Here is a 22,252-nt window from a genome sequence, read left to right as displayed (position 1 = left end):
CGTTCTATTCTAGGCTAGAAGAATCTAGTCGTCACACAGAAGCTGGACGTCGACCAATGCTTGTGATACTCGTGATGCTAGAAGGTAAGATGACAGCGGAGATCAGACGTTACCTCCTCGATGAGAGCGGGAAAGGGTGTTACTTCTATTAATTCATTAGCTTTGTAGTTTCCAGCGAATCCGTAAAGATGTCTGAAAATACGAAGTCTTGGACTGTTATCCTCTATAAAGCTTTCGAGGCATGAGGAATTCGTTTTTATACTCTGAAAAAAGTATACCAAGTTTGTCACGATGTTTGTAACACCTAAAAGGAAACCTTGGAGACCTCAGATAAAGTTAGGTTAGGTCTACCTGATTGACCCAATAAGCCAAGCATAGACCAGTTTGATCATTTATAATACGAGATGGAGTTTCCTTGTTAAGTCCAAGAGGAGTAGTCATCGTTTAGGATGCCATCATCGTTAGTCATCATTTAGACTCTGCTGCTCTGTGAGTCACTAATGATGGGGACCCCAGATGCTTGCGGCATAGTTTTGCCAATGCAGGACAAAGGCCAAAGTTCTGCTCCATTATTTCCTGGCGCCCAGCTCTCGACATTTCCTACAGTCTTCTTGATCTGTTAGCTCCATCTAGCGGGCGTATGTCGCCACCAGACACTGACCAGTTAGTATTCCGCTGGAGACCCTATAAAAAATAAATGATCAGCGTAATAAATTGTTCTATTTAGCCATGTCCATCATTTCGCCCGCCCGTTGGGCCGCCTGTCAGTAAAAGGGCACACCACGAACCCTCAGTTTTTTAGATGTCGATCTGAAACTTTTTTCCTTCCTAAAAAGCTGATCATTTTTCGGAATCGTGGTTATCCGACTATTACAGCATCGCTGCTATACAAAGTGATCAGACTCAAGTTCACTTTTTCAATATTTCACTGGTAAATTTTCAATATTTTGTTTCTCATAGAAATGTAATGACGCTTAATCTCCTGCGTTCGAAGAGTAAAAATATGTTTGCCTGTGTAATTACACGGATATCTTCGTATTGCAATCGCATTGATTAGATGTGAACTTTATCTCCATCAATTCAGGGCTGTGTGCTTGTGAAAAGCATATATAAAACTCAGTTCAGACGCTACCGCATGCAACATACATGCTACGCGTGGACTCGATGGCCGGAAGAGGAGGTGGTTGTGATTTTTTCTTCATACACTTTTACTCAAAATTTTTTTCAAGCAACTTTTTTCAAGCATCTTTTTTCAGCAACTTAAAAGTTCTCTTCTTTGCGCATTTGCTTGCAACTCCTACCACGGCTAGTGGACGCATCGTAAATCAAATGTTGAAGAGCAACCGTGCAACATCTCCCGCACAGCAGCACATTGCATATGCAGTACAAACACGCATACAAACACCGACCGCTTTGTTGAATATAATTGCGGCAACGCAAGCTCTTGTGGCAAATCAAGCCAATCGGCCGGTATTTGGCGGTGTGGCAGTTGCAGCGGTAGGAGGCGCGCTCCTGTGTTATAACGTGGCCAGCAGCAATAAGTGAATATGCCGTCGTCGTCATCGATGGCGCATCTGCGCGATCTGCGTGCACATGAGGGTGGCAGTGGCGGTAGCCATGTGGAGGCCGTTGCGCCGCAACATCACTTGATGACGTTGCAAAAAAGTGGGAGGATGCAGTGAAGTTTGCGATTTTTTCTGCTTTGCTGCGCTCACGTACGCTGCGCTTTTGCGCCCCGCAGACATTATGGACCACTTTAAGGGCGCGCTAGTGAACGCAACGTAAGGCTGAGGGGCAAAGCAAGAACGCAAGGGAAACGCGCGCGGTGCCAACGCACATCAGCTGGATGGAGTGGCGTTGCAAAAAAGAATTTTGAAATTATAAAAAATGTTCGGTAAGTGGGCGGGTTCGGCTGCACAAAAAAGATAAGTAAAATGAGCAGTATAAGAGATGCGGCGTAAGTGCAGTCGCCGCAGGCTAAATTGGCTGCGATTAAGGACAACCATACGACGGTGATAGCCGTTGAACAGACGCTGAGGAGCGCGGTACGCGCAGCTCACGTAGACCTTCGTATAGTGCTCAATGAATTACGAAACGGAGTCGTAAAAGTTTAATTCAGCATTTTGTTTACATTTTTTGTATATATATTATTATTATCGTTGTTGTTGTTGTTGTTGCTGTTGTTGCTTTTGTCTTGCATTATTTCGTTAAGTGGCTGCTGCTGTGCAGCAAATAATTTACTCTCGTCCAGCAGTTGGCGGTGGCTGCGGTGCGCGCGCGCCTTGCCAGCCGGTATCCTTGGTGGCGGACAGCTTCTGCCACAGCAGCTAATTGCATTTCGGCGGGCGTTGGCGGTTGCCAGTTGGATCGGCGCGTATAGTCATCTCAGATGCATTCGTTGCGATAGCGCTGCACAAATGAAGTTAATGATCGGTTGCGCGCAAGAACATATCCTCAACTTATATGAAGATTCGGTAATAATAATAATATTCRGTGTTGTTGTTATGCGTAGTTAAAGCTTGCTGTGGTGCAATACTCGTCCACTCATCCAACGCAGGCACAACTTGAGGCGTGTACTAATTTTCTATTTCCGCCGCGTTGCGTTGTTTCATTGGAAAAGAATGCGCCGCGGCAGCGCAGCAGTTCTGGAGCTACGCTGCGACAATGCGCGCGTTTAACCGATAATTATTCACCAAAATATAATAATTTACTAGTCAAATCGCGCGCGTTTTCTGCTCCGTCAGCAAGCAATTATTAGCAAACAATTTACAAATCAAGCGCGGCTATTCAAGGACTCGCGCTCAATTGTTAGCCAAAGCGACTTAATCGCTTTGGCCCGCTGGCTAGGCGCTTTTATGCAAATAACCGCGCAAACAGAGACAAAGGCAACAACAATAATACACTTCTTCTTCTTGATTGGCGTAGTCACCGCTTACGCGATTATAGCCGAGTTAACAACAGCGCGCCAGTCGTTTCTTCTTTTCGCTACGTGGCGCCAATTNGGTCAAAGACCGGAAGTCGTGAGCTGCTTGAGTCATATGTAAAAGAATCGTTTCTGGCCACTCCCAAGTGAATGGCGATCAGAAAACTTTCCTCACTTCCGTGAACTTCTACACATGACTCTATCCTCCACAATCCAATAATACACACTAAATGCAAAAACACACGCACGCACCCACAGTTATGTGCAAGTATTTGTTTGCGTGTGTGTGTGTGTGTGTGTGTGCGCAGTAATGAAGAGTGCCCATTGCCCGGTGGCAATTTGAATTCCGAAAATCTCTTAAATTGATATTTAGCCGCAAAACTTTCTTGGAAATTAAAACGGCCAACAACAGTCCAAGTCACAACAAAAATGAAAACAACAACAAGCGCACCTCAGCAAGTGCTGTTGACTAAGCGCTGAGTAAAGCGAACCCTTTAGCCGCTCATAACAACATTTTAATAATAGCAGCCGCGCGCAGATAGCCAGATCAGCCACTCAACTGTCCGTCCGCACAGCCAATGCCACAAATGCCACAAAGATTGTGTGGGCGTTTAAGCTTAAAAATTATCTTGCACGGCACATGCTAGTCTGCGTAATCGTACCCTTTCGTGCGGTCTCTGATTTGCAGTCAGTAGTCTGCTTGCTTTGCCCTACAGCTAGAAAGCCAAATGTTGCTCCGCTGCGCTTCAGCCGCTTCGGTTGTATGGCTGCTCGCCGCGCACTTCACTGAAACGTCACTGCCTACACGTACCCATTATTCAAACGCATATAGTTTCATTCTTTAAAAAATCTATATAACATATACATATGTAGTATATAGAGTTAAACATATATTCGTATATGTAAGGGTGTTCATATCATTATATGGGGATTAGGGCGATACATTTTATTCGTTCTTAAGTTAGTTCAAGTGTTAATTGAACGAAACTTCGATATTTAAAAGACTCCTAAACATCAAAAGAAATATCTCTAGTCTAAGAACCTCCTGTCGAGGCATATATTGATCAATGGGTAATAACCGCTGTGGAATTTGTCTTACGGCCACTAGAAGGTGGTTTAAAATACGATACGATACGATCTTTTATATATTTTTCTCTTTTTTAATCAAAAAGTTCGTCTACAACCTGTGGTTAAGGTATGCCTAACCTCACTAGCATTGTCGACTCACCTCTGGAAAAGACTAATCTGGGTACCAGATCATACAGGTATCGCTGGAAACTGCAGCGCTAAAGAACTGTGAAAGAAGAACACTTCAGCCTGGCTGTCGTTGAAGTAGCCAATGTTAGAAGCATTGTTCTTTTCCGGCGAATCACTATCGTGAGAGAACCAGCTTACTTTTATTATACATAGACATTGGACTATTGGTGTTTCCATGTTAAGGTTAAGTATTTTACCGGATGCCAGCTGCAGAATCTGCTGAGAGGAAGACGAGGTTGAAACATCTTCTTTTTAATGGAATCACATTCAGCCAACCCGGTGACTGTTAAAGGTCTATATGAATTGCAGTAGGTGTGGAGTGAACCTTCTTCTAATTGAAAGCAAGTGTCACTTCAGCCATATATCTGAACAATAAGTCCAAGAAACTTTCAAAACATAATAGGATGAATATTACGTGGATTTCTGGTGGTCCGAAGTGTTCCATACCGGAACCGGGTATGAAGGGGTCACTTTTACCTTTTTCAGGCCTCAGACTTCCAATGTGGTACAAATAGCTATATCAATTTTCAAAGTCAATGTGGAAAGGAGCAGATATCAAGCAGTTGCATACTTCGTCTTAAAGAGAAAGTAGTTGAAATCCGTATTCTCTTTCTGTCAAAATAATGCCAAGCTATAGGCAATGTCATTCCTATACGGAACAAACCGCTTTTTCATAATCTGAAACCCCCTTCGAGCCGTAAAATAACAAATTACTTTTCAGGCAAGGCGACTCCCCATCGTGGGAGTTCCTCAACTCTAATGTTGGAAAAAAAAAATCGAGCTGCAGAACTGAATTGAGTAGGTACAATCTTCCACAAGAGTATTCAACATTCCTTTTGCTTTCTCTAGGTTTAACAAAAAAAAAAAAACGAAGCCAATGAGTTTGTATTTCGCATACGATAGAATGATGAGCTGTATGAGTCATACGACGACATTGACTATGCTGGCTATGTTTTGTGGTCGGATTGGTTAAAAACACTCAAGCTCTGAGAGTATTTTAGCCAGTATCCGCCGCTGGAAGCAGAGAAAGAGGAACGCCTCCACTCTGTTAGAGAGACCGAGTGGAGAAAGACCTGGCAACACTTGGAGTATACTATTGGCACTAAACAGCGAAATGAAAGAACGACCAGATCACTGACGCATCTTTCAAGTGGCGGTGACAATCATCAACTGTCCTTGAGTTCGCTGCGATCAAGACTTGTTAAAGAGTGTTTAACTTACAATTTGTTATAACATCAAGCTATTTTGTTATCCGACTTGTTCGAGTACCGGATTAGAGCCGTACCAGGACATTTTACCCCAATTTGTAATTGAGTCAGTACTTCGTTTTCCTCTTGCTCTCTAGCGTTTTATTTATCCAGTGAAGTCAATAACCAAATTTGTGTCGCTGCGGCTTCCTTTGACCCAAAGTGGAATTCAAGAAGTAGTCTCGCCGCCAATAGGCTCTAGACACTATCCAGTAAGCTCACATGCGGTGAGGTTACATACATATATTTTCGGGTGCAAATTCTTAACTAATTTATGGTCGGTTCAAAGCGCTTCGCCGATCTACAAAGATCTTGTAATTCATATCGAGGAGTTTCAGATATCACAGAAGACGAACGTTTACAGCTGTTCAAGTGGCATCCTGGCTTACTTTTGGTACGAGGATAAGCCTTACATTCTAACCTATCTTAACCTAAGCTGCCGGATATAGACACTTCATTTACCGTTTTTCTGACATAACCTAAAGTCACTATTAGAACTCTATGCTTTGATATTGACTGCAGATTTCAAACACTGAACTTGAGAACCCTAATATCTGAATCTTTTATGGTAAATATCTATAGCCTCCATTAGTTGCAGTTATGCATTTAATAAAACGGCCTTTTTTTGTTCTTCTCTGACTCAGCCAGCTTTTTATAATTTTTTGTTTTGCTTACTTAAATAATTCATCTTGGCCGCTGGGCTTTGCAGGCGCATGGGCAAGACAATGATCTCGAATGTGTGAGCATGCGGTTGCTGCTCTTCGTTTGTTCACAATTTATCTTGTAGTAGTAGCGCCAAGGATTATGCAAGTAAAATCTACAATTGTGGGTGATAAGAAAGATGATCCTTTTTAAAAATAGTTGTAATAAAATATAATAATATTTGTGAATATAGAAAACTATTTTAATAACACTTATCTATTGTTTCTGAATATTGTTACTAAGGATTTTATGAAGGAAAAAGGAAAATAGTTGATGGTTAACATGTCGAAAGGAAGGCTTTGAATATTATTGTTCACCTTTATCTAAGCATGATGAGCTGTGTCTCAAGGCTTTTAGTACTCTGGCATTAAAAGTCACTATAAAATAATTCCTACTACTATCTGTTCCTATCAGATAACATAGAACCTTCAACCGAACGTTTGTGTCTATTAAATAATCTGTCATTTGATTATTGTAAAGTAGATGCGATAGAGAATTATCTGGTTAGCGGGTTTGTTGAAAGAAAAGTGGTAGACGGTCTGACTAAAAGCGGCTCCAATCAGACTACCATTAGGCTCACTGTGCTCCAAAATGGTAGCATCAAGAAGAAGTATGATCCTTTAAAACCACTTCTAAATCTAACTATAATACGTAAAAGGTTGAGATAATCAGCCAAACACTGCCATGAAAAAACAGCATAAACGTAAATGTTTCTAAATTTTACGAAAGTTTTTGGAGTGATTTGCGATGATTAAGGATTGATTATGTCATGGAAAGTATTCGTCGATGAGATTGATGTAATCTAGATTATATTCAAACCGTCATCTGTTTGCTCAAGTCATTGTAAAAGTACAACCTTATCATCGTGGATGCTTATCTGAATATTAAAGCTTTTCAGAGTCTAATCCATACGTTTTCGTATGGAAATATTCAGTTCAGATGCAGGACAGATTTCATAGATTTTAACAGTTGAGCCAGGTAATCGTACATTTTTCATACACGTGATATCGGCGATAATTTGTTTCAGCAAGACCGCGATACTTCCAACACATCGCATCAATTAACGGATCTGCGAACAAATAATTTAACATTTTCGCCCGGTCGATAGCCCTCGAAAATCGTGTGATATCACACCGTTAGACTTTTTCCTGTAAGAACATGTAAATTCAGACCTTGATGCGAAACATCACAACTGTCATTCGCCAGTTACCAGTAAAAATGCTTGAACGAGTAATCGAAAATTGAACTCAACTAAGAATGTTCTTTCGACTGATAATAATTATTCCCCGAAGTTCCAGTGTTGTTTTTTCAAGTAGGGAAACTCGAAATGGATAACCCTTTATTGCTATTCAAACTACAACTTAAAAATTATAAATAATTTATCTCTTTTTGAATAGAGGAAGTGACTTACGTATAAGTCAGCCAAACACTATGGCCTTGTCTATATATCGCCGGATACTCCCACTATAATATTAAAATGCGATATCAGAACGAAATTCGGTATACTAACATGTGAGTTAATACATTTTTTGAAATTTTTTGCATGAATTTTTTTTGACAGGTGAATTTTCGACACCATTTTTGTAATACGATTTGTCTTTTGCTTCAAAATAGGCCTCGGTTTCGGAGATCACATCTTCATTCGACGTAAATTTTTTCTCGATCTGAGGTAAAAAATAGTCGATAAGGTGCCAGATCTGGGTAATATGGTAAATTCATGGGTTATCGTTATCGCAGTCATCGACTTGTGATTCGGTACATTGTCTTGGCTGGCGCGGAACCCATTTTGCACAGAGCCTTCTCATACCCAATTCTTCGCGAATGATATGATGTACATGTTCAATTGATATCTCGTGCTATCTCGGACGACGTCATTTTATCGTCATCCTAAATTATTTTGTGAACGTTTTTGATATTTTCTTCTGTAACAGCCTCTTTAAAACGTTCATTGCCTTCGTCATCGTACTCGGTGCCAGAGCCAAGATTCAGAAGTACATATGCCCATAGTTTTCTTCTATGACAGGAGCTATAAAATGTTGTACAACTTCTGCATAATTCTGAGCGTTTATCTTCCCATCAATAAAAAGTAAAGGACCTCGGTTATAAAGAGAAGAGCACGCTCAGACCATTTGACTTTCAGGATGCTACACCGTTCTCGTCACACAATTTTCGGCGAAACGTTGCCCCAGAAATCGACGAATATGCGGTAACTGGTCGTTCCATTGCAAATTAAATCTATTTTCATCTGACCGTATTACCGCTTTCCACTGCTCCAAGGCTCAGTTACGGTGCGTTTTCGCCCCTTCCAATTCCTCATTTTCGCGCATTCAAACCATACTCCTTCAACCTCCTCCACACTGTTCTCGCACTCATTGTCACATTGTATTGCTCCTCTAAGTCCCGTCTTATCTCTTTGGAGTTTTTAAAGATGGTTACATCCTATTGTTCTCGCTACCGCGCGAATCGACAATACGTCTTCCTTTAAAGTAAAAATAATCAATTTTTTATTACGCGTTAACTGCCTTATTTTTAGGCGCGCAATTTTGAAAGATATTCTATTTTCTTAACGATTTCTCACAATACATTCAAATATATTTTTGGCAACATTTCATTCCATCAACTCAATTTTGTCTTCACACAGCTAGAAAACTGTCCAGGCAAGGACACATGCAGAACATGCAGCGGGAGCAACCAGTTTCAATAATATTAAGCGCAAATAGAATACGTCGACGTTCCATTCTAGTGGAGCTTGAAAACACTTAAAAATAAAACTAGTTAGTTCCCTCAAAGTATTTTACTGTTATAAGTTATTTGCAATAAATTGTCATCAGCTTGTCGTGCGAACTTTACAACTTTCCATTTAAAAAGCAATTTCTCGCACAACTTCCTTCCAGCTGCATTGTGGCAGCCACAATAAGGACCCGCTTGTGACACACGCACAATGCAAAATGCAAATGTATATTTATGCCAAAGCATTTGTATTTGTTGATTTGAGTACGCCGGTGACCGATTTGACCTCATTTTGCGCGACAACTGCGACGCTTGCCAACACAATGCAACAACAACATATCAATAACAACATTAAGCATAAACCAGGCAACTATTTGTTGTATGTAGGAGTAAATTCCACAATAAATGCAAACAACAGCAACGCACTTTGGGCGTCAACTCCGCCGCGCCGCGCTGCTCATTCATATTCACTTGCGTAGAACATTTTCAATTTCATTTCACATTTCACCTCGCGCTGCCGCGTTTCGATCGCTGCAAGGAATATTTTATGCAAATTGCGCATTATAAAAATCGAATGCAGTAAAATGTTGACATCAAAGGTGACAAAATGTGTGTACGCGCGCCGCAGCGTCGGCCGTGCGACCAATAACCTCACGCACCCGCAATAGCCGCGCGCCGTAGCCGCGAGGCTATGAATTTGCATATGCATTTGCGTGTGTAGCTGTGTGCGTGCGCGCAGCAGTGACTTGCTCATCATGGCTGCCAATAGAGCGTGCGATTGGCATTTAAAAGTCCACTTTCAATAGCCGAGGGCGGTGTAGGTTCAACGCTGCTCTTTAGCGCCTACCAGGGACGTACAACAATACAACTGCTTACATGTATACAAATTTACATATACATTTATATAAATATGCATTTCGATTTTATTTGCATATGCATGTACGTAGCGGTTTCTGTGTATAATCATTGCGGTGGCGGAAATGTTTCTGCTGCAATAATGTAAAATGCAATACACATAAATCCCTGGCAAATGGGAGGCTTGTTTTTTTCGCTTTCGCAGCGCAAAGACTTGCTAGGCACAAACTCAATGCTAATAACAACAAATTATTTAGTTGAAGTTGTTTACTGCTACGCGTTGTTTATACGACTTTTGAGGACACTGTACTTGTGGGTGGTTAAGGTTCAGTGCATTGTCTTGAGAAAAAAGGCTATTTAATTAACCCTTGCTTCAATATACTACAAGTATATGGCTATACCCTGAACAGGGTGCCTTCAGTTGGCTCGGAAGCTTGTATGGTAACACCCAGAAGGAAACGTCAGAGGTTATATAAGTTACTGGGCTTTTTTGGTGGGCCGGGAAGAGAGCGCCGATGAATGAGCGTATCCAAAGTGAAAAAGACGCTCATTCTCTTTTTTGACATCAAAGGCATCGTTCACCATGAATTTGTTCCTACTGGACAAACCGTCAAGTCAAGTTTTACGTGGAAGTCCTCAAGAGACTCAAACGCAGGGTAAATCGGGTCGGACAATATATCGCAGCCGCTTTTCATCAGAACAGCTACCTAACCAAGGCCGGCATTCCAAAGCATCCGCAGCCGCTCTATTCCTGCTTGACTGAAAATGCCATTGAAAGGGGATCCAAGCAGCGTGCAGCTCGGCTCTCAGGGCTATTCTGAAGAACGCCTTCCAAGGCTATTCTGGAGAACGCCTCCAAGACGCCTTCAATCCTTAGAAATAGCGCTGGTAGCGCTGCAGCGACGCCGAAAAAGCTTATTTTGGAAGTTTTTAAATAATTTTAGCGATTAACATTTTTTTAAATCGCTTCAGTCCTACTACTTTCCGGACAAACCCTGTAGGTAGGTAGTTTGTAGGATAGCCTCCTCGGGCTCAATTGGCGCTAGATATCATTTTGATATATTAGACCTTTAAATCTTGCTATCTCGTTTCATCGGCGTGTTTAAACTGTTTAGGGCCCTCAATGACACGATTCATCTCCGTTATGCTGAGACAGACACTCAAAGTGTAGTAAGTGATGGATTTCAAAAGTTCTGTGTCGGGTTTGTAATAGACTTGGACACTCATAGAAGAAGTACATGAACATTTTCATATTATCTTTGAGTTTGCAGCTGCAGCAAGTGTTGCTATAGAGCATTCCCATTTTCAACGCATGTTCTCCAAGTAGCCATATCCCCATTATGACAGCCCTAAGCCTCTAAATAAGTCTCTAAATACTATTATATATTTGGACCTATGTAATAAGTGCTTAGTTCCAGTTTTGTCATACTCCGTTATCTGGTATTTGCTCTGTTATGTGGCAGTTTGCTATTGACTTCCATCAGCTATGAGCAATCTATTAAAAGTGAATGTAAGGTTCTTTTTGATGAAGTGTTATTGCTGCCTCGAAATCTTGCAGAAAGACTTCTGATCTAATTAATATGTCTGCTCTTTTATGCCAAAAATATTCCCATTACCGGAAACCCAGATTATGGACAAGTGGAGAGGACATGCGAGTGAGCTGAAAATCTTTCCTACACTTGTTGACTATGTTGGCATTAATCTTTGCCGAATACTAGCAATGCTCCCTGGTTATCTGTGTATACTATTGTTTTCTATATCCTCCCGTTGTTATTCAGTAGAACTTCACAAGCTTTTTAAATGCCAAGTACTACCGCTTTGTTTGCAAGACGGATAGAAAGCGAGATATCCAGATCCCCGAAATATACCCCTGTCTCTACTCCAGAGTTCATTTTGGATACGTCGTTTAAGAATGAGATAGTATCCTCCTCCCGTACTAAAACTCTTCTCCGCTCTCGCCTAGAAGATATTCCTATCTCACACTTGGATGGTAATTTCACCTTGAAGTCACTAAAAAAAAAAAAAATTAAAAAAAAAATAAAAAAAAAAAATCTTGAGAGCATATAATCGGTGCATTTAGATTTATTTTAAGCTGGTTCAAGATATCTTTGTGTCCATAACTTTGCATGTTACAGCTGCATATCTCATTGATTCTTATAACAGCAAATGCTAGTACTTTTTGTATGAAAATATCTATGAGATCGATGGGTAGTTGAAACAGGTGCATTTTAAGCGCATCAGTCGTACATGACATAATAGCCTTAGTAACCCGTGCAGAGTTTGCTCTCTGTGTTCCATTTAATTTTCTGATATTATATTCTCTATTGAATGCCAACCACCAGACCATTGCTTTAGCTTACAACAGTATATATATTTGACTAAACGAGTCACAATGTCTAAAATTTCTCTTAATATCAAATTGAAGTCAGGAGTTATGTATATCAGTCATACTACCAAGGGCATATGTAGTTTTTGAAGATTTCACGTTTAGGTCTACCGGAATGTAAAGAACTGTAGTTTTTCTTTACTTAAGTGTTGGATAGTAGTGAATCGTACCATCCCTACCATGACGCATGCGCAGTGGTGTTGCACTTCTTTCTTTGATATATAAATTCTTCTTTCTGCGAAAAAAATATTTTAGTAAGCATTAATTTTCCATAAACAACTATAATTTGTTAAAAGTAATTCTATAATGAAAAACTTAATTTTTGGGGTCTTTGGGTCACTTATAATGATAAAACTAGCAAAAACTTTTTAAGACCACGTTAGGTGGATAAGCCAACTTAATGAAGGTTAAACATATTCCCTTGCATTAATTTCAGTACTCTCTTCAAAACAGTGTACTTTTCACAATTAAATTTTTTGAAAAGCGAGCAGCGCGAAGTTACCGAGCATTGTAATGGCGAATCGAAGACAGCTGATATGTGTTAGATATGTTACCGTTTTTGAAACTTGGTTGGTGTTATTTTCCTTCAAACAAATAATAAATTTTTCCTATGAGACCGGTTTTTCCTTGGAGCACTTCACATTTAATTGTTTAGACGAAACCACAAGCTCCAATTTCCTACTGGCTACTTTGCCAGATACTGGTATATACGTAAATATGTTAATACTGTAATAATATGCATTGACTTCGATGCGTCGCGATTGTTTGGCAACTAGAATTTGCTGCGTGCAATCGCTATGCGGGAGGTCATCACGACGCCGTTGTCATTTCATTTGCAAACCAATAACGCGGGCACATTTCTCCAGACCACGCTGAACGTGGGGATACTCGACAAAGCGCTGATTGTTTTTTCACCTTTGCTGCGTATGCATTTGTAGCACGGAATTAGCATAGAAATGGCTGCCAGTTAAATTTGCATTTTGCAAAGCAAACTTCCGGCAAACGCCGACTTTGTAAAGCGACATTAAGTTGCCGTAAGAATTGCAGATGGAGGCGCGCACAAGCAAGTAGGCACACGCGCGCACACATGTCAGTTGATATTGTTGTAGTTGTAATGCGTAGTGTTGCGCTCACAAACGCCAATTGGGTCACAAACTTCACATTCAAGTGTCGAGCGCGAGCGAATTCCAGCAAGCAAACGCCAAGATATGCGCGTGCGAGCGCGCCAACTTTAATTGCCAGGCGCGATGTGTGTATGTACACTAATGTAGGCTTAGTTTTGACTGTCTTCGCATGCAACATACAGCACATGCGCTGTGTGTACGACAACGCGGTATGCGCGGCACATGTCAACGCGTTGCGGCAGCAATCATCATCAATAGCCAACAACAAGCGGCTGATCGGCTGATCAACGCCATCGAGCATCGTCAACGCCATCACTTTGGCAGTCTGCCACAGCGCGAACGAAGGCGCAAGGCGCGCGCCGTCATCAGTGCCACATCACTGCCAGCGCGCTGGTGGCTCCGCGCTCCATTTGAACACGGGTGCGCGCGCGCGCCGTTTGCATGCAACTTGGATAGGTATTACTGAATATATCGTTATGCTGAGCATGTCACATGCTGCATGTTGCACCATGTTGCAAGTATGTTTGCAAGCTGCGTTAGAAAATGGCGCTGCGCATTGCCTGCAGCCGGTAATTTACGTAGCGATTGAGCGAATGTCTGGCAAATAGTCGCGTTTACTTAATTATGCGACATGTTACTCCGTTGCTGCAACACACAGACATGTAAAAACAGCAGCAACAAAAACAACAACTACAATAGCTGCATTGTGGTTGCAAAAATCCAGCAGCGCTGTTTACATTCGCATAATTGTTGTTGTGCGATTGATTTCTACTACTATTGTAGTTGTTGTTGCCAGCTTAAACATATATTGTAAACAATTGTCGGCCACAAATGGCAATCATCGAAATCGATTTTCGGTTTGACACGACAATTGACATATGATTTCGATTTGTAGACATTCACCGAGCTCAGCGGCAACTGACTAACACACACACACATATATACTTGCAACAATGCGACAGAGTCGTGGTAGTCCATACACATGCATGTTTTGTACAACATCAGATAGCAGTAATGACAGCGCGGGCATGTTGCCGACAACAACACCAACAACTGTGTAGTTAGTGCCAACAATTGCAATTGACTAGTTGTTGCTATTGTAGTTGCTGGTAATACGAGTGTGGTTTGCAGTTAAATAAATGTTTATTGATGACTGATTAAGCGCCGCCACAGACATAAGTACACAGATACAGCGGTTGGTGGCAGGTGAGCGGCAGTATTTTGCGGCACGGAGTTCCACGAGAGCAATAGGAATTAGGTCAACCAGTCGGTTTGGGCTCTTTGTGCCCCCAACAGGTAGCAGTTTTGATTTGCATCAATATTTCCAGTGAATTATCACTTTAATATTCCAAGCGGCATCTGTGAAACAAAACACATTGATGCTTATGTTAATGAAGTCAGTAATTCCCAATGCAAGAGCTCAAAAATTACTTATTTCTACTATTTTACGAAGGAGTGCGCCACACTTCGATAATCGAACAAAATTGTCAACATAACCTGTGCCCAAAAAATAAGGTGACATTTGCATTTAAACTGTGCGCGTCGAAGGATTTCGAGAATTATTGTTTTTTTTTTTTTTAGCTTGGTAGTACTCTCAGTCACATTTATGTCAAATTCCATGTCAAAATATTCATTAGTGTTTGAGATACGTGTCGTTTTGTGAGCTGCTAAAAGTGAGTTTTTCGTCTTTTGCGATGTCGAAATTTTTTGAGCAAAGAATTTGCATTAAATGATCATTTCGCCAAAAACTCAACCCATATCTTTCCGCAACCACCGTCTTCACCTGATCTGGCGCCGTGCGACTTCTGGCTGTTCACCAAGCTCAAAAGACCGCTCCGGGGACACCGCTTATATACGATATTCAAGCCGCAGCGAAGACGGAACTGAAGGCCATCYYGGAAAGTGACTACAACCAGTGTTTCGAAGATTGGAAAATCCGTTGGCATAATGTACTATATCTAGTGGGGATTACTTTGAAGGGGATGAAATTGTTGTGGAAGAATAAATAAAGAATGTTCAAAATAAATACAATGTCACCTTATTTTTTGGGCACAGATACTTCAGAAAGATAAGCTTACACTAAATACTAATGATTATTTTGATATGACATTTATGACATATATCACTGAGAGTCTTATCAACCCACCAAAAAGATATTTCCATTAATGGGCTTTCGCGCGAAATTTACCTGAAAAAGTCTTAAAATTTTTTGCGCAAAATAGTACAATATACATACATATTGTATTCGGCTTACAAAACTTAAAACTATTTTTTCTCGAAACGCTGTTTTCAGAATGTGTGAGAACAGTTTCTACAAAACAGCTGGATTGAAATTTTCACACGACCGTCTTAAATAAGATTTTAGATAAGTCATTCAATGATAAAATTAAATATATTTATGGCATTAATTTGGCTTCTTAAGCCACTCTGTAGTGTACATTTTTTTCATTATTGCTTCATTTATGCTTATAAAAAAAGGTGTGTGGTTTTATATTGGAGATAATTTGTAGCAGTAAAATCTTCCTAACTTGTATGGCAGCTAAGCATAAGCTATAGCTATCCGAACTGGAGATTGTAACGATGCCTCGGAGAATAATATGTGCTTAATTTCCTGGAGATACCTTGTCAAATATAAACGTTTTTCATAAATGGGGTTTGGTTCAATCGATCAGTTTGTATGCCAACTATATGCTGTGGTGGTCCGATATCGGCGGTTCGGACCAATGTTCAGCTCTTTGGAGAGCAGTGACCTGAAAAAATACATTCCAAAGTAAACAAGACTTAAAAAGAAAAAAACAGAACAAATTGTTATTTCGGCAAAATCAATTTATTTTGTTCAAAATAGTCTCCTTCTGCTTCTGCCTCTACGCCTACATAACGCGTTCCTTTCATGGGCAAAGGCATTTTTCCGAAAAGGTAGAAATCGCATGGTGCCATATCAGGTGAATACGGGGAGTGGTCAATGGGTATCTGATTTTTTTTCAAATAACCGTCCTTCGATTGTTGAATTCTGAGCAATTTTTGGTCGTCAGTAATTTGTGCGGAACAAACCGTGCACACATCTTTCGTACGCCCAAATGTTCAGTCCAAATACTAATAAAAAATAATATGCAAAAACATTTCCATGAATTCCAATGATGATTTCGGCTGATTTTTGATGAATTCACATACACTTTCTATGAAATTTGCGCTGATCACGGATTGGCCCACATGTTGATCGTCATTTATGTCCTCACGACCACTTTGAAAACATTGAAACCACTCGCGCACTTTGCTACGGGATAGGCCATCATCGCCATGAACTTGTTTCATCAATAGAAACATTGCGATAAAAGTTTTACCAAATTTTAAAACAAATTTAATGTTGGCTCTTTGTTCGAAGCTCATTTTCGCACCGATAACACAAACGTACTGACACTTAAAACGCTATAACTTCACTTCAAATCTATGAAACGTCCTGAAATTCTCACTTGACAGTCGATAACGACGGCAGATTCTAATGCACCAATCGACGTATGTATAGATGTCCTGATTTAAACTGTCCTGTTTACTTAGGAACGCACCTTGTATATATCGTCACCTAAAATGCATAATAACGTAACATCACTTTTTATAAATAAGTTTACAGGCGAAGGAAAAAGTATATAATAGAAACCACTAATATTGAAACAAAATTTGAGTTTTATTTATAAAATCATTATTGATATGGGTTAATGACTGCTTAACTGTTTTTAAAAAACAAGATTCAACCTGCGACTACGACCGACGGAATCTACTCAAACTAATATTTTATTCCGAATTATAAGTTTGGCTTCAAAAAATTGTATGCCTGAATTGAATAATGCAATATGGTAGAATACCTTATAACTGTTGCTATGAAAAATACTGCTCTGCTGTTTCCTTGATGTCGGTCAAGCATTTGATAAATTCTGGCATCTAGAACTATTATTTAAATTAAAGGAAAAACTACCAATGCCTGATTATTTGCTGCTAAAGTCTTACTTGCACAATCCAACGTTCTGCTTTAGATACCCTCTTGTTGTTGTGTCGGATTTGAGATCTGTTCATGCTGGCGTGCCCCAAGGCAGTGTACCCGCCCCTGTGCTTTACATTCTTTATATAGTACATCAGATAGAGTTCTGCGCATCATGGCTGGGTATTCTATGTGAGTTCCGATGTCCTCCACCGGGATTTGAAGTTGTTTACAGCAAAGGAAAAAATTGAAGAAGTTAGGAGACGCTTGTATTGCCAAAAGTATTGCTTTCTACACAATAAAAGCTTTTTCAGAAAGGATTTGAGTCAATTTCCCTGAGATAATCATATTCATTATACACTGTCCTTATGTACCTTTGAGTTGCTAGAAGACGTAAAGAGTTTACATAGTTCGGTATTTCCAAAAACAAAGAATCCAAATTATTTGAACCAAATATTTATTGATGTAAAACCTTAAAAATCAGAACCTATCTAAAATCGATAATTATGTTTCCAAATCGATTAATCTTACGAATTCGCCTCAGAAATACAACTGACAGCTGAAATTCTAAAATTTGTTTATAATAAATTCTGCAAAACACTTACTGCTCTCGGCATGAAAAAACAGTTTAATGAAATGGACAAAACACAAAACAGCGTAAATGAAGATTATGATCCGTATCAGCATCGCAAGGTCGAGAATCCCATGAGGTACGCTTGAGCATACAAATAATACAAACAAAAAACAAAAAAATAAATTAATTAAATTAAATTAAATTAAATTGAAAAGCGGAAATAAATTTCAGTAATGTCGAAGTTTACATCAGCCTGCTGAAGGCCTCCATCGGCATTGGCTGCTTGGCCATGCCCAAAGCCTTCCAAGCGGCTGGTTGGCTGAACGGCCTGATTAGCACCGCCTTGATCGGCTCGATCGTTATATTCGCCCTGCATGTGTTGGTAAATGTGCGCATTCTATGTTTATGAATGATAAATTTTAATTGGCGCTGCTTACAGTTGCGTGGCATGTACAAGCTGAGCAAGCGGAAGCGTGTGCCGCGTTTGAACTATCCAGACTCGATGGCGTTCGCTTTGCAGTTGGGACCGAAATGCTTGCGCTTCTTAAGCGAAAGTGTGCGGTTTGTATGAAGTTTTGTATACAAAAATATATATTTTTCTTGTCTGTGTATGTGTGTAACATTTTGTTGTTTTAAGCTCCACGATTGACTTCGTGTTGGCCTTCTATCATTTTGGCGTCTGCTGCGCTTACGTCGTTTTCATTGCCGACAATCTGAAGGAGTTGCTCGACTTTTATGGCTACGAAATCGACACACGCTTTTACATCTTCGCACTTTCTTTACCGTTATCGGCGATTTATTTTGTGCGCGATCTGCGGAATCTGGTGCCGTTCAATGCGTTAGCTGACGCCATGATTTGCTTGAGTACAGTGTAGACTTTTGTTTGTGGCTTTGATGGAATTGATGCAGAATTAATGTTTTGCAGGTTTCGTCATTATATTCGCTTACATTTTCACGGGATTACCTGCGTTGGCCGAACGAAGTGCATTTGGTGACATGAAATCGTATCCGCTATTCTTCGGCACGGTGCTCTTTGCCATTGAATCTGTTGGCGTGGTATGTTAAAATTTTTGTTTTTAACTAAAAAATATATATGGAATTAAGTGATCAACTTCGGCAGATTATATCCGTTGAAGCTAAAATGAAATCGCCGAGGGATTACTTAGGTTTATACGGCATATTGAATATGGGCTTAGTCACCTCTCTAATATTATATGTATTGATTGCATTTTTCGGCTACTGGCGCTATGGTGAGAAAGTCAAGGATAGCATCACCTCAAATCTACCAATGGAGGATTTGTAAGTTGACTTGTAAAACTTGATCCAAGAAGTAGGTAACGTTTTTTGTTGAAAGAAAAACGTAGAAACTTCAATTTAATTGGGAATGTTTATTATCATTCAAAAGAAGATTAACTCTTTCGAATGTTGTATGCGGCTACGTCTTAGATGGTATATCCGTTGTATTTTGACTGGTAACTGGCGAATGCAACGCTTGATGTTTTGCTCCAAGGCCTGCATCGAAACGATATTGTCTACATAGACTTTAAACTTTACATATCTCCAAAGCAAAAAGTCTAACGACTTGACATCACACGATCTTGGTGGACAATCGACCGGCCTAAAACTTGAATTTTTCTGCTCACCGAAGTGTACTCTTAATAAATCCATTGACTGATGCGATGTATGGGAAGTGGCGCCGTCTTCTTGAAACTGAGATCACGAGCTTCAATTTCAAGCATCAAATAGTCGATGAAGAAATATGGACCGATGATTCCACCGGCCCACAATATGGTTTGTCAAACCGTTTTTTCTGAAGGAAAGTTCTTGCAAAAGCGGTATTTTGTACGCTGTCACTTTAAGATATCGACGTAAAATGCGCCAAGTTGTTGCTTGATGTAAGCAACCTGGAAGTCGAATTAAAGAAGAAAATCACATTTGCAAAATTTCAATTCGATATCCCAAAAACTGAAGGGCTAGTTCGGGAATATAAAGATTGACATCGACTCAGACCGCCCCGCTGATCTTCTATACACCAGCTTTAGAGGGTACCGGACATATACTTCTAGGTGGCAGGTTATAATAATACGGTATCAAATACACCAATTGTTCAGATTCTGCAGCCTCTTTGTATCTTTTCTTGAGCCGAGGTGAGATAAAATCTAAAAAAAAAAGAGTAATTACTATCACTATATATGCCTTTGATGTGTCCCTATGGAAAGAAATACCTCATATATTGATCAAAGCGATCCATTCTTTGGAAATAGTGTTCTTCATACGGACCCATTGTGGATAATACAAGACAGGATTAAGAGTTCGACAGCAGGGGGAGAAGCTCAAAACAAATGATTCCTTGCAAATCTCACAAAACAGATTGTGCTCCTGTTTGACAGTTAAATGTAGCTTGACCTCTGTTTCGACGGGTTTAGATTAAAGATACATATATGATGTACATACTCTGATGTACATATATCCTTATGTCTCGATGGCAGATCGACCTGTCACTACCTTCGTATTCAGCTTATTCGGTAACATCGTTTGATTTACATTTCTTTTAGCATATTATTGATCCGATATTCTCCGACGTAAAGCTTTTGTTTCTTCTTCTTCTTTATTGGCGTAGACACCGCCWGTCATTCTTACTTTTCACTGCTTGGCACCAATTAGAGATACCACCCTTCTGTTTCCATCGGCGTGTACTGTGTCGAACACTCTCCGGAGCTGGAGTGTTTTCATCCATTCGATATTGTTGTTGTCGACAAGTCGCGAATGCGGTGACTGTTTGTTTGATGAGAGGAGATATTTCGTATTGCCCTCTTTCAATACCAGACCTATTTTCTTCGCTTCTTTACCCATTCTGGAGAAATCAGAAACAACGGCGGCGGTGTTGAGGCCAATGAAAAGAATATCAAAAGCGTACGCTATTAGCTGTACACATTTGTAGAAGATTCGATTAAGCTCTGCATTCAGAATTATTTTCTCCAGCAGTAGATTGAAGAAGTCTCCTTTGGTAACGAACAGCTATGAGAGGTTCTTCTCGAACCCTACGGACCTTTTAGTATTGTTCATCGTGAGGTTGGAAGTCGTCCTAATTTTGCGCGGATACCAAATTTCACGGGTCTTTTCCAAGATTTGGAGCATGGTGAATATCTGGTAAGTTGTTGATTTTCTAGGCCTGAAACCACACTGGTAAGATCCAATCAATTTGTTCACGGTGGCCTTTAATCTTTCACACAGTACGCTCAATAGAATCTCATATGCGATTTTGAGGAGGCTAATTCCTGGGTATTTGGGGCAGATTATGGTGTCTCCCTTTTTGTGGTTTGGGCAGAGCATACTTAAATTATAATCGTCGGGCATGCTTTCGTCCGAACATATTTTACAAAGTAGCTGATACATGCTCCTTATCAGTTCTACGCCGCCGTGTTTAAAAAGCTCGACTGGCAATCCATCGACCCTCGTGTAATTGTTTTTCAAACTTCTTTATTATCGGAAAATGAAACGTCTACTCGATCACCATCGAGTGGGGAACCGGGTTCACCGGGCTCTTGGCATCAGTTACTAAATCACCTCTGGAGATCTACAAGACCGGAGTCTAGAAACCTTCTGTTAGTTATCGCATTTTTTCGTAGAATTTTCGAAAATTAGATTTTATTATACCGATGTAAGTAATTTATTAGCAATAAAATTTCGATATCCCTCCCGTATCTTTGCAGCTTTCCCCGCTTGGCCCGGTTAATGTTTGCAGTTGCCATATTTTTATCATTTGCACTACAAGGTTACATAACCATCGAGGTGTGTTGGCGGCGCTACTCGGAATATATGAATTTGAAGCCATCGCATCCTTTGGAGTATGTGCTGCGTATCGCCATTGTGCTGGGTGCTGGTGAGTGCCTCTTTCCACAAAACTTTCAATAAAGAAAAATTAACTTTAAAAATTTTTTAATTTCTTAACAAAATAACATTACAGTGCTCGCCGCCGCAATGAGTTCACATCTGGCCCTGATACTATCGCTCGTGGGCTCCTTCTCGCTCTCCTATCTCGGCTTGATCTTCCCCGGTTTGATGGACTTTTGCTTGCGCTACGGCCGGGGCTTTGGACCCTACAAGATCTACTTGTGGCAAGATATGGCCTTGATGGTCTTTGGCTTTATCGGCGGCGCTATAGGCACCTGGTTCTCGCTCAGCGACCTCTATGCAAATTACCAACTACAACAATGAGGCTGCCTTACACGGACTGCGCTGCTAAGTGAAAAATAATCGCTATCGATAATAATAAATGTTGCAAGTAATGCAAAGTCGTTTGTTTTTATGTTTGTTTTTTATTAAGAAAATCAATAAAATTGTGCGCTTGTGTGTGGCTTGTGTCCAGCACAGCCAGCGGCGGTGTGAGTGCGCGAGAAATTTATTAGCTACATTTTATACCTACCTGTGTCCTCGCAACAAGCGTTGCGGCACGTTGTCGTGGTGCGCACTTTGCAACA

The 22,252-nt window shown here is 40.4% G+C and overlaps 1 protein-coding gene across 1 annotated transcript; it reads left to right on the top strand.

Annotated features, from left to right (window-relative positions):
* The first annotated feature begins 1,547 nt into the window (after nt 1-1,547).
* On the top strand, nt 1,548-22,000 carry LOC108978134 (proton-coupled amino acid transporter-like protein CG1139). The gene is made up of 9 exons (XM_018948272.1): nt 1,548-1,665; nt 17,742-17,907; nt 18,003-18,153; nt 18,211-18,332; nt 18,409-18,635; nt 18,697-18,827; nt 18,892-19,070; nt 21,485-21,654; nt 21,739-22,000. Exons 1-9 carry the CDS (start codon nt 1,548-1,550, stop codon nt 21,987-21,989), a joined length of 1,515 nt encoding a protein of 504 aa, XP_018803817.1. The 3' UTR covers nt 21,990-22,000.
* The last annotated feature ends 252 nt before the right edge of the window (nt 22,001-22,252 follow it).

This window comes from Bactrocera latifrons, unplaced genomic scaffold, assembly GCF_001853355.1.
Source record: "Bactrocera latifrons isolate USDA-ARS-PBARC rearing strain unplaced genomic scaffold, ASM185335v1 scaffold_1, whole genome shotgun sequence".
Lineage (NCBI taxonomy): Eukaryota > Metazoa > Arthropoda > Insecta > Diptera > Tephritidae > Bactrocera > Bactrocera latifrons.
This window is presented reverse-complemented; position numbering and strand designations above follow the sequence as displayed.